The 12,397-nt window shown below is 65.9% G+C and overlaps 1 protein-coding gene across 4 annotated transcripts in view; it reads left to right on the plus strand.

The window, feature by feature from the left end:
- Positions 1-5,097: 5,097 nt before the first annotated feature.
- The window catches only part of NF2 (NF2, moesin-ezrin-radixin like (MERLIN) tumor suppressor), a 50,006-nt gene continuing 42,706 nt past the window's right edge, over positions 5,098-12,397 (plus strand). For all 4 annotated transcript variants that reach the window (XM_076353344.1, XM_076353342.1, XM_076353346.1 and 1 more), the window contains exon 1: positions 5,098-5,261. In XM_076353344.1, coding sequence (XP_076209459.1) covers positions 5,148-5,261 — 114 coding nt within the window. In that variant the 5' untranslated portion in view covers positions 5,098-5,147. The remainder of the gene's footprint in view (positions 5,262-12,397) is intronic.

The following is a 12,397-nucleotide window of genomic DNA, read 5'->3' on the forward strand; positions in this document are numbered from 1 at the left end:
CCGCGGGCGGGGGCGCCCGGGGCAGGGGCCGGGACCCGGGGCCGGGACCGGGACCGGGACCCACCTGCTGTGGCGGCAACGGCGCCCACGGGGGGCCCCCGCGGCGCCCCCCGGGTGTCCTCCATCCCGCAGGGCCCCCCCTGGGCCGGGGCCTCCTCCTGGGGTGGCGGTGCCGGCGGTGAGGGCACGGGGCGCCCGCTGCTCCACCATGCCCCAGGGCTTCCCCCCATAGCCCTTCCTGCCTGCCCCATTGCCCCTCCTGCCCCATAGCCCCCCGGCCTGCCCCATAGCCCCTCCTGCCCCATAGCCCCCCGGCCTGCCCCATAGCCCCTCCTGCCCCATTGCCCCTCCTGCCCCATAGCCTCCCAGGCCTGCCCCATTGCCCCTCCTGCCCCATTGCCCCTCCTGCCCCATAGCCCCCCGGCCTGCCCCATTGCCCCTCCTGCCCCATAGCCTCCCAGGCCTGCCCCATTGCCCCATGGGGTGCGCTGCCTCGGGGAACGGGGGTGCTCAGCCCTGCGGTGTTTGGGATCCCCCAGGCACTCTGCTGGGGGGGTACCGGGATCGCTGGGATCCCCCATGGTGGGGCACGGGGGTCCCCGGGGCGTGGGGGTGCCACCCTGGCCGGACCCCTCAGCTGCTGCTCCTGGGAGCACCCTAGCACCCGCGGGACCCCAGGACAGAGGGTGTCGGAGCAGCTTGGGGGTACCTGGGGTTAGGCTGGGGGTCGGGGTATCTACTCCACCCCTCCCGGTCCCTAAATGCCACGGAATGGGGGGGAGGAGGCTGGGTTGGGGGTCATTCCCCAGTGCCCCCCCCCCCCCAAGCTCACCTTGCTGGGGGGCAACGGAGGGACCGGGGGGCGGTGAGGAGGGGGCGTGGGGGGGCTCCCCAGCTCCTCACCCGGTGGGCACAGGGAGCACCAGCCGGGGGGGCGGGCGGGCAACGGGGATGAGGGGGGACCCGCACTCTGGGGTTCCTGGGGCATCTGCAGGGAGAGGGAGCGGGGGGACCTGGGGGGGGGGGGGAGAGAAAACAGGGGTTAAAGGGTTAACTGCCCCCCAGACCCCCCCAAACACTCTCTGACCCCCCCAATGCCCCCAACCTTCTCCTGCCTCCTGGGATCCCCCAAACCCCCCACTACTACTCAGGCCCCCCGTGCCCCCCCACGGACCCCGGCCCCCCGGTGCCCCCCGTGCCCCCCGGTGCCCCGCTCACCCGGGCAGGGGCGATGCGCCCCGGCGCAGGGCGCAGACCCAAGCGTGCAGCTCCTCGGGGGTCTCGGCCCCCAGGCAGTACGTTCTCATCCCGGGGTGCTCGGCCTGGGGATGGGGGGGCCCATGGTGGAGGGGACCCAGGCATCCGGACCCTGTCCCCCCCACCCAGGGCACCCCCGGATCCGGGGACCCAGGCGGCCGGGGCTGACCGTGAAGAGGAATCGGGGGGTGCGGGGGGCGTGAGGGGCGGGGGGCAGGACGCGGATCTCGTAGCCGGGCAGGGGGAGGCCGCCCCGCACTCTCTGCTCGCTGCTGTCTGGGGGGGCAGAGGGGTCTCAGGTGGGGGGAACCCCCAGGGATCCCATCGGCACCCCGAGACCCCCAGCACCATCGGGGGGATGCCGGGGACCTTCTCTGAGTCCCACCAGCTGCCCCCGAACCTCCCCTGGGAGCCCCCAGACCTCAGACCCCCCCAGGAACCCCTTGAGCCCCCGAGGGACCCCCAACCTCTCCAGGGTCCCCTGATCCCCCAGGGATCCCTGACCCCCCCCCCCCCAGGGATCCCCAACCACCCCAGGGACCCCCCGATTCCTCAGGATCCCTGACCCCCCTCAGGGCCCCCCAACACCCCCGGATACCCCAGGGACACCCAACACCCCAGGGACCCCAGGTCACCCAAGCCCCCCCCTCACCCCCAGGCCCCCATGCCCCCAGGGTGTCCTGCCCCCCCAGCCCCCCCCGGCCCCCCCCGGCCCCCCTCACCCCGGTAGTAGTAGAGGCAGAGATCGACCAGCACAAACCAGCGGCGCTTCCAGAGCCGCAGCCCCGAGCTGTCCTGGGGGAGGGGGACGGGGGCTGAGCCCCCCCCAGCCCATCACCCCCCCGGGACCCCCTGCTGCCCCAGACCCCCCAAACCCCATAACAACCCCCAGCACCCCGTGCTGCCCCAGACCCCCCAACTCTCTCTGATCCCCCAAACCCCATAACCCCCCCAGCACCCCCCAGCACCCCAGACCCCCCCGACCCCCTCTGCTCCCCCAAAACCCATAACCCCCCTCAGGACTCCCCCCCCCCTCCAGGCTCCCCCCCCAGCACCCCCCACCCCAGACCCCCCCCAAAAGCCATACACCCCCCAGGACTCCCCAGCCCATAACCTCCTCTGCCCCCCCCAGCCCCACCTGCTTGTGCAGCCAGCCCCGCATGGCGGGGGGGGCGCGGGGGTCCCTGCGCGGCGCCTGCCCCCCCTTCCCGAAGGCGTGGACCCGCGGCACGGGCCGGCAGGGCTGGGCAGGGGGTTCACCCAGAGCGGGGGCTCCGAGGGGGGGCCCCCTCCGACACCCCCCCCCCCTTACCCCCCCGGGGCTGCCAGCCACCACCGGGGGGCACCCAGGGTCCCTGCCAGCCCCCCCTACCCCAATTCACCTGTACACCCCAGGATGGCCCCCCAGCTCCCCAGGGCTCCCCTGGGCCCCCCATGCCCCCCCCCTTGTCCCCCATAGCTCCCCATGGACCCCACGGCCCACATGACTCCCCAGGGCTCGTTTGCAACCCCCCCATGTCCCTTTGTCCCCCATGCCCCCCCCCCAAGCTCCCCATGCCCCTCCCCCGGCCCCCCCGAGCTCCCTTGGGTCCCCCATGACCCCTCTTGCCCCCCCATAGCTCCCCATGGGTCCGCAGCCCCCCTGAGCTCCCTTGGGTGCCCCATACCCCCCCATAGCTCCCCATGACGCCCCCAGCCCCCATGGTGCCCCCCCTCCCAGCTCCCCATGACCCCCCCCAGCCCTCCTGGTCACCCTTGGGCCCCCCCATGCCCCCTCCTAGCTCCCCATACCACCCCCAGCCCCTATGGCCCCCATAGCTCCCCACGCCCCCCCCCCCCCCGGCACCCCTGGGCTCCCTTGGGTCCCCATACCCCCCCATGACCCCCCCAGCTGCCCCCCCCCCAATGCCCCCCACCCCCCCGTGCCCACCTGGATGCCCGGGCCGCGGGTGCCGGCGGGGGCGGGGGCCCGGCGGGGGGGCTCGTCGCCGTCTGCCATGGGGGTCCTGCGGGGACAGCGGGAGGTGGGGGGGGGGTGGGGGCCGTCAATGTCCCCATTGTCCCCGCGGGGACAGAGGCCCCGTTCTTCCCGCTGCGGGGGCGCCCGGGCTGCTGGGGCCGGCGGGGGCGGGGGCTGCTCCCCGGGCGCCTGGGTCCCCCGGGGGGCCGGGGGGGGGGGGCTGCTCTGCTCACCGTCAGCTGGGGGGGGGGGCTGGATGCCGGGGCGGGGGGGGGGGGCTTCTCCCTTCCCCCGCCTGCTCCTGTCGGGGTTCAGGGCCGTCCCGTTACCCGGCGCTGGTCCCGGTTCCCGTCCCGTTATCCCCACGCTGACCCGGGGCCCAGCCCCGTCCTCTTACCCTGGTGCCGGTCCCAGCCTCCGTCCCATCGTCCCAGCGCCGGTCCCCGTCCCCGTCCCCGTCCCCGTCCCCGTCCCCGTCTCACCATCCCACCGTCGGTCCCCGTCCGGTCCCCGTCCCGTCCCCATCCTCATCCCCGTCCCCATCCCCGTCCCCGTCCCACCATCCCAGCGTCGGTCCCCGTCCCGTCCCGTCCCGATCGCTGTCCCCATCCCCGTCCCGTCCCCATCCCCGTCCCGTCCCCGTCCCCGTCCCACCATCCCAGCGTCGGTCCCCGTCCGGTCCCCGTCCCGTCCCGTCCCGTCCCCGTCCCCGTCCCCGTCCCACCATCCCAGCGCCGGTCCCCGTCCGGTCCCCGTCTCGTCCCCGTCCCCATCCCCGTCCCCGTCCCAGCATCCCAGCGTCGGTCCCCGTCCCGTCCCGTCCCGATCCCCGTCCCCATCCCCGTCCCGTCCCGTCCCCGTCCCACCATCCCAGGGCCGGTCCCCGTCCCCATCCCCATCCCATCGTCCCAGCGCCGGTCCCCGTCCCCTGGTCCCGGTTCCATCACCGCAGCGCTGGTTCTGCTCCCAGTCCCCTCCCGTTACCCGGCGCTGGTCCCGGTCCCCATCCCAATCCCGTACCGCTATCCCAGCGCCGGTCCCGGCCCCCCCGGCTCCCAGCCCCGCTGTTCCGGTACTGCTCCCAGTCCCGTCCCGCTCTCCCCGGTGCCGGTCCCGCCCCGTGTCCCCGCCCGCCCCGGGGCCGAACTGGGCAGCGCCCGCCCGGGGCGGGAGGAGCCCGGACGCCCCGGTCCCCCCCCGGGAACGCCCGCGTCCCCCCCCGGGAACTCCGGGGTCCCCTCGCCCGGGCACCCCCCGCCCGCCGCCCCCCCCCCGGGAGCAGAAGGTCCCGGCGGGACCCCGGGAGCGCAACCTGCCGCGGGGGGGGGGGCAGCAGCCCCTGTCCCCGCGTCGCCCAGGGACAGCCCGTCCTGCGGGGCAGGGCGGACGCCCCACGGCAGGGGGGGGCACCCACGGACGCCCCGCGGATCACGGACACCCCGCGGCACCGTGGGGCAGCCCAGCCCCGGCGGCGTGGGGGGGTCCCGGGGCGTCCGGCCGCTGCCGGGTCCTAGTGCCCGCCTCCGCCCCGCCCGCCCCCTCCCTCCCACGCACGCGCCTGGCGCCCCCGAGCGCGTCACGGCGCCGGGTGCCGCCCGCTCCGCCCGCCGCCAGGGGGCGCCACCGCCCCGTCCCACTCCTCTCCTTCCGCCCACCGCGCTGGGCGGTGGCCCGCTTCGCCCCGCCCTCTCCTCTTGAGCGGCGTCCGCTTTCCCCAATCGCGACCGCTCCCGCTCCCTCTCCTCCGTCACAGGCCTCCCCGTTGGCTGCGGTACGGCGCGACCCCCGTGGCGGGGGCGGGACCAGGCCGGCGCGGGACCAATGGCGGGGCGGCGGGGGCGGGCGCAGCTCGGCGCGGCCCGGAGCGGCGGGGGCCCGCGCCCTCCCCGCCGCCATGGCGCTGCCGCCGCGCTGAGCCGCCTCCCCCGCCATGGCCGGGGCCATCGCGTCCCGCATGAGCTTCAGCTCGCTGAAGAGGAAGCAGCCCAAGACCTTCACGGTGCGCATCGCCACCATGGACGCCGAGATGGAGTTCAGCTGCGAGGTGACGGCTGGGGCGGCGGCGGGACGGGACGGGACGGGACGGGACGGGACGGGGCTCCCGGGGGGACCCCGCCGAGGCGGGCCGCGCCCCTCCCCCGCGCCCCCGCCGGCTTCCGCGGCCCCTCCCGCCCGCCCGGGGGCTTCCCCTGGGCCGGCAGCGGGCCGAAGAGCCCGGCTGCGGGGCCGGGCCGCCGGCGGGAGCGGGGGGCCGCGGCCCGGTGCCCCGCGGAGGGCGGCGGCGAAGCGGGAGCGGGCGCCGGGGGTGGGTAGGGGCGGGCTCGGGCCTCGCGCTGGGCGGGCTCCCCGGCCGCCCGGGGGAGAGAGGCGGCCGCGGAGCGACCCTCGGGGGGCTGGGCGGGCGGGACGGCGGGCGTCCGCCATTCGGCTTTATCCCGGTTGCGATTCCGCTTAATTCTGGTCGGTTCAGGCTCGTTTTTCTCTATAATCCGGCTTTATTTTGCCGTCGCGGCCGGAGCCGCCCGCTGCCCCGGGGGGGGGGGGCCGTCGTGAGGAGGCCAGGCCTCGCCGTTACCCCGGGCGGCCGGGCTCGACGCCGCCAAGGTCCGACTCAAATCGCCCGGCGAGCGCACGCCAACCGCCTCTCCGCGAGCTACCGGCCCGGTCCCCGGGGCAGAGGGGTGTTCCCGGCGGGCTGCGCCCCGCTCCCCTCGCGTCCGCTTTTTTTTCCCTCCGATTAACTTTCCTTTTTGGGGCCCTTGGTAATTCTGGGACGTTCTCCCCGGGGCGGTCGCTGTCGGGCCCCGGGGGGCTGGTTCGTTGTTGCTGCGTCCTCAGCCCGTCTAGAGGGACGGGACGCGCGAGCGTTGAAAGCCACCTCTACCCGGTTTAGCTTTTTGATTTAGTAATTTATGTCTCGCTACGCTGATCCAAATCCCGGTGGAATTCCAGTGCCCGTAAGCCGAGGGGTATTTGTCGCCATAAATTTTTCTTGCTCTTGAAATCTGTTGTCAGCTCTGAAGAACTTTCTGCCTTTCCCAGGGATTAAGGACTTATTTTAGACAGTAGTCCTGCGAGCTTCCCACCGTTGTGCTGCCAGGAGAGTTTTAAGTGTCCTGGCTCCGTTCCTGCATGTTTCTCCCGGGCTGCCAGTAATAACGTACGATGGAAAGTAAATAATTCTTTTTTTTTTTTAATGGTGCGGCCGCTTGTCGTTCCATGTTGGAGTTAGGGTGTTTGCGCAGCGATAAGGCAACGCTCTCGGGTGGGATTTGACCGTGCAACTTGTGCGTCTTCAGATGACTTTCCGGGGAGGTTCCTGCCCCCCCCCCCCCAAAAAAAAAAAAAACCTTGTCGCTGCAGATAGATTTCTCCAGCTCTTCTGGAAGCGCGGGAAGGAGCTCACGAGCTGCGTGTATTGTCCTGCTCGGGTCTCCCGTGTCTTGACGGAGCCGGCGCACGGGAGAATTCAGGCGTTGTCCTTCAGCGCAGAGCGCTCAAGCGGAGGGAAGGGGAAATAGTTGGGTGCGGGTGGGTGATGGGGCCGTCTCACGCCACGCTTAGCGCGGGCGAGGTGCGTTTTAGTCAAGCGCAGGGCAGCCCAGCTTGAGGTGTGAGTTTTATTCGAGCTTTATTCAAGCAGTCCAGCTCCCTGGCCGGGTCTCTGCCCCCGTCTCTGTCTCGTAGTTGTACGGGGGAACCTCCTTGGCTCGCTGACTCTGCAGAAAGGCACCAAGCCCAACGCCTGACGTTGCAGACGGATCGGACACACCCTGCCGCCTCAAGCCGCTGGGGCTGACGTGAGGGAGGGGGTGGGAAGGTGGCCCAGGGAAGGGCTTGGCTTGGTCCTCGCCGCGACGGCCCACGGTGAGACCTGGAGCCGGGAGCAGAGCTTGCGCCCGCGGTGGTCTCGGCTGCCTCGCCTGAAAGTCAAAGGGGCGGGAGAGTCGATGGTCTGGGGAGGACCGTGCTCCTCCCTGAAGGGATCCGGCCCCTCTCCGAAGGAGGCCCTGGAGGGGCGAGATGGGAGAGGAGCGAGCGGCGCTATGTTTGCCCGAGTATCCGCACGCACTGATGCGGTGGGCTGCTTCAGGGGGGATGGAGGACCGCTGACCTGAGCAGGAGGCTGCGGAGGGTGAAACCTCTGCTGCACAAACGCTCTTTAGGGGAGGTGCAGTGGGAATCTTCCTGTCCTGCTGTTTGGGGGGCTCTTGAGATGTGTTTTTACGGCCCGTGAATGCTACCTTGCGCTGATGGGGACGGAGAGCTGTGGCTTGTCGGAGGTCTCGTCGGTAGCCCGCGCCTGGGGGCACTTCTCTCCTTGCCGAGCCGGGCAGGGGGAACCGCCGCTGCCTCTTGGCCTCTCCTGCCTGTGCTCGTCCCCTCCCTTTCTGCTCTTGCTGCTTCTCTGGCCACAGGCACCTCCTGGGTCCACCAAGGGAAGGAGCTGGGGGTTCAGCAGTTCCTCTGCCAGGCCGGTAGTCCCGGGGTTGTACCTCTGGTTGGGTTTTGTTGCGTACCTGGTGTGCTGGAGCCCGCTCCCTGCCTTGGGCTTCAAACCCCTCGATAAATAGCAGCCGAGCAGGCGGAGGAAGGAGCGCAGGAATGTTTTGCTGCCTAATCCGTGCCGACGCCTCGGCTTCACCCCGGGTTGCCCGTCCGAACGGCCTCGCCAGGGAGCCCTGCCTGCTCGGCAGCCGTCCCAAGGAGTGCGGTTTGCTTGAGCCTCGGGAGCTGCAAGGTGGGCCTTCGGAGCAGGAGGGGGCAGTGGGAAATTCCTGCTCCCTCCTGCGTCCTCTGCGTGTCGGGGCTGCAGGTCCCCGGGGAGGAGAGGCTGCGATCCGGGCAGAGCAGGCTGATTTCTGTCGTCCTGCCGTGCCATCTTGTCATGCTCTCGGCCCCATTCGCTTCCAGAAGCCCCTGTCCTCCCCCCGCCCCACTGCAAATCGCCGCCGCTCGTCTCCGTGCCCTTCCTCTGCGCTCCCAGCCTTGCTCCGAGCATTACCGTGTTGCTTTCTCCCCCCTTTTCCTTCTCCAGAAGCTGGATGCCGGGCCGGTGAGCGGTCCGGGGTGTGCGTGGCCATTCTGGGGAGGCTGACGCTACGTGTGCTGGTCTTCAGCACAGCTTAACCGGTGGCTTCCCGGACGGGTATTGATCGCGGTGCTGGTAAACACGTTTTGAGCGATCAGCGCTTTGCTGTAGCAGCTTTTCTGCGTGGGATTAATATAACTGATGGTTTTTTTTTTTTTCTTTAAACTTTATTCCAGAGCTCTCGAGGCGTGCTCTGTGTTGTCACGAGTTAGACTTCCCAGCCCCGCCGTGCAGGACAGAGGTGACGTCCTCGCTCGAGGCAGCGACGGCGGAGGCCCGAGACCTCGAGGCTGGCCAGGCAGCTGGAAACGGTGGAGGCCGTGGGGTGTAAGGCCTGGCAGTGACCGGCCGGGGCAGTGCGGCGGGCGGCTGGGGCTAGCGAGGTCCGCCCCGGCCCTCGAGGAGGGCGTGCGGAGCGGCTGAGAGGTCTGAATCCGTAACCCGCTCTGGCTTGATGGCTGGCTCTCGGGGCTGGACTGAAGGTCGCTCGGTGCAAACTGTAGAGCCCCGGCTCCTGTCCCAGCAGTCCCTCTTCTTCTGCCCCCACCAACACCGCCGCAGCCGGGGGGGACCCTTGGTTTTCTGCGTTCATTTTTCGGTCTGCCCCGTAGCAATTCCCAGCTGTGTATTTTAAGAGATTAAACCTGCTTTGCATCTGTTTACTCTGCAAATGATGTCTCTAAATTGAACCTAAATCTAAAACAATTCCTAGAAATGAAATCTTAATCTTCCTAACACGGCAAAGAAGCTTAATAATCACAGTTGGGATTTTACTTTAAAGACTTGTAATTTGTTTGGGGAAATCTTGAAGGCACAAAGTGAGCGTCTTCCTTTTTGTTACTTCCATCGTGGCTGTTTGAGCCTGGTACCTAATTAATTGATGGCATCTTGAGGAAGGATAGACGTTTGCCCAGCTCTTAAAACCCCTGTGTTAAACCAATGCCTAGCTGCCCCACCTTCCCGCGAACGCCCTCAAATAGCCCACGCGGCCCCTCAGCTTTCTGTGCTTGGAGAGCAGCGCAAGAGAAACCTTGCTGAAAGGCATTTAATGTTGATGTTCTCCTGCGATTAACGCCGCGATAGGCAGTGCGCAGCTTGAGTAACGGCTCAGGAAGCTATTTTAAGGGGCGGTAGCGCCAAGCAGAGCTCGCCGGGCTGTGGCGTTTGCACTATCGGCCCGATGTCAGTTCAGAGCGCGGTGCCGGGAGGCTGCCGTGGCCGATGGTTTCCTCTGTTGTTGCTACCCCCATGGTGCAACTTGCTGCCATTGCTGATGGTGGCCGCGACCCAGATTACGTTGAGGGCGTTCGCGGGAAGGTGGGGCAGCTAGGCATTGGGTTAACACAGGGGTTTTAAGAGCTGTGCAAATGTCTGTCCTTCCTCAAGACGCTATCAATTAATTAATTACCCAGTCAACGTGGCAAAGGTAACGTGATTTTTTGGTGGTGCCTCTCTAGATGAGGTGGTCGGTTATCCGTTATCTCTGGCATAACATCTTAAAACCCCGCGGTATTTTTGAGTCCACGTCTTCCGAGGCATCGTTCATCCTGTCCCTCCGGCAGGGTGGCCGTGGTGTGGCACGGCTGCTGTCGGGTTGGTCTCACGCAGTGCGATGTGCGGTTTTTTTTTCCTCCAAGAACCAAGTTCCTGGTCGATGGGAGGACCTATCAGTCTTTCTTTTGGTCTCGTGCATGGCTTCGCCCATTTCCTCCTCTTGCAGTGGTCCGTCGGGTCTGTGGCTCTCCGTCCCCGGAGCCACAGCACCTTTTCTGCAGGGTGTGTTTTTTCTTTAGCCCTTTCCATCGTGCCTGTGATCTTGGGCCTGAAACTCCTGTAGGGATGGTTACTCCGCCGAGGAGCAGCTAGCCGCCCAGCTGCTTCCCAACCTTAATCCTTTGACGGCAGCAGCTTCTGTGGGTCTTAGGTTAAAAATGAATGGAAAAGCTTTACGGCCAACCGAGAGAAACAGCTTAAGTGTTCGAGCAGCAAGAAGAGGCAAGTTTGGATTGATGTATTTGCTGGTCTAAACGTGCAGCCTGTTCCTGCTTCGATGCTTAAGCTGTTCCTCTCTGTCCAGAGAATAATCTTGGTTGGAAGGGATCTTTTTAGCCCAGTGCCCCACTCGGTGCAGGGCCAGTTGGATGAGGTTGGTTGTAAAGCTTTTCTGTTCGCTTGCAAGTAGACGAGACCCGATTTCAGCAGCGTGCGGCCAAGCGTTAGTCTCTCTGTTAACAGCCGTAGGGAGTTACGTAGCCGAGCTGCGAAAGCTCATCCTCTGAAACAGGAGCAAGCGAAGACTTGGCAGTGAAAATCTGGGGCCAAATAAGTTTTTCTGAGTAAGAGCTGGCACGGTAAATCGGGGTTGAGTTTTGTTGAGCTCTGTCCAGTCACTGCACCAAAATAAAAAGGCAAGAGAAGGAAACGAGGGAGCGGAGTGCCCCCAGCTTCCTTCTCTGTTGCCAAATACTTGGAAGGGGTTTTATAAAGATCCTTCCATCGCCGGTTAAATGTTTAGCAGCAGCTCAGTGATGCTAGTAGGGGCAGTGACCTCCCTCGATGCTGCTAAGCTTCTGCAAGCAGACAGAAAGTTAACTGGAAAAGACGAATCTCTGGGCAGTAACAGCTATTTTAAAAAGCTGAGAGAAATAATCCCCCTCAGCTACGAAATGATCTTCAGTAAATTGTTGGGATACCAGCTCCCAAGTCAATGTTCCGGTTCCTCAGCGCGCCCATCTGCCCCGATCCTGCGTCGGCTCTCTGCGAGCGCTCAGGAGCTTGTGCTGTTTGGTTGCTGCTGATCTCTCTTTAAACACGAGACGCGGCAGGTAAGGGCTGTTTTCTCACTTCATGGCTTGGAGGGGTTTATGCCAAAAAAAGTCAGAAATTCTGCTGATTCACACCGGTGTCATTTGGGAGTTAATTTTTCAGAGGTGTCTTGCTTGGTGCGGTTCAGCTCTGCGTTCCCTTAAGCTGTGCGCAAGTCACATGAGACTTCTTATGAGCACAGATCCTCTTTGGCTTCTCTCTGCCTGCACCCTGCGTCTGAAACACTCTCTGGATCCCCTGTGTCCCATTGCAGCCTCTTCTAAGCCGGTTATGAAACTCCCTGTTAGCTGGTTCCCTCCAAAGATGGTTCCAAACCGCTGTCAATCCTCAGTCTCTGTGGTTAATCCAGAGGAGGTGTGTTGATGCAAAGGGGAAGGCGGGAAGGCGTTTGGGACATCTTTCTCTTTTGGTGTATGTAGTCTAGTTTTGATGCCATTTAATACCTCTTTTTTTTGTTGTTTCCTCTGTACAGGCAGTGGCTTTCAAGGAGGTGGGTTTTGAAATTAAAAGTACTTGAACAGGGAAGCAGCCCTGGAAACAATCTCCGTGAAGCTGGGAGGCAGCGCTTCGTTAGAAAATCAAACAGCCCTTAAGATTGGAAGGGAGGCATTTGACAGCGTACGTGGTTTAGCCTGCCTTCATTCAGAGGTAAACTTGCCGTTGCCGGGGCAAGGCTAACCCTCTCTCCTAAGATTCACAACACTGGCTTCTTAAAGCCCAGCTTGGCTTTCCCTGGGGCAAGCTGTTTGTTTTCAGAGTGCACCAGCGTGCAAAAGATCATCAGAGCAGGTCAGGCTTGCGCTGAAATACCCCGTGTCCGTCGGCAGTCGGCTCCCACGCAGAGGGAAGGTTTGGCTCCGGGATCGCTGCCCTGCGTGGCCTTTGCTGGGGCGGGGAGGAGCGTGCTGTGCCGCAGAGCGCGCGACAGCAGCACGGAGGCAGCTCCGTCTAACGTCGTATCTCTGTGCGTCCTTGGCACGGGAAGGCCAGAGGTCCCTGCGGGAACAAGATCCTTCTCTCGGCCTCTGGGAGCTTCTTCCCCTGCGTCGAGCTGCTGCTTGACCCTTTGACTCTTTAAATTGCGCGTCCCCAGCTTATGGGTGAGGTGAGGCTTTGGGACGTCATCGGTGGTTGTCCCCTCCGCCTCTCCCACTCACTTCGGTGCCGACTGGCCAGAGCCGCAGCAGGTTGTTCTCCTGTGTACCCCGCTCTGTCTCGGGCAGGCACCACGAAATGTGCTTGGCTGCACCATCTGCGTTGTT

The sequence above is a fragment of the Aptenodytes patagonicus genome, chromosome 15 (assembly GCF_965638725.1).
Source record: "Aptenodytes patagonicus chromosome 15, bAptPat1.pri.cur, whole genome shotgun sequence".
Classification (NCBI taxonomy): domain Eukaryota; kingdom Metazoa; phylum Chordata; class Aves; order Sphenisciformes; family Spheniscidae; genus Aptenodytes; species Aptenodytes patagonicus.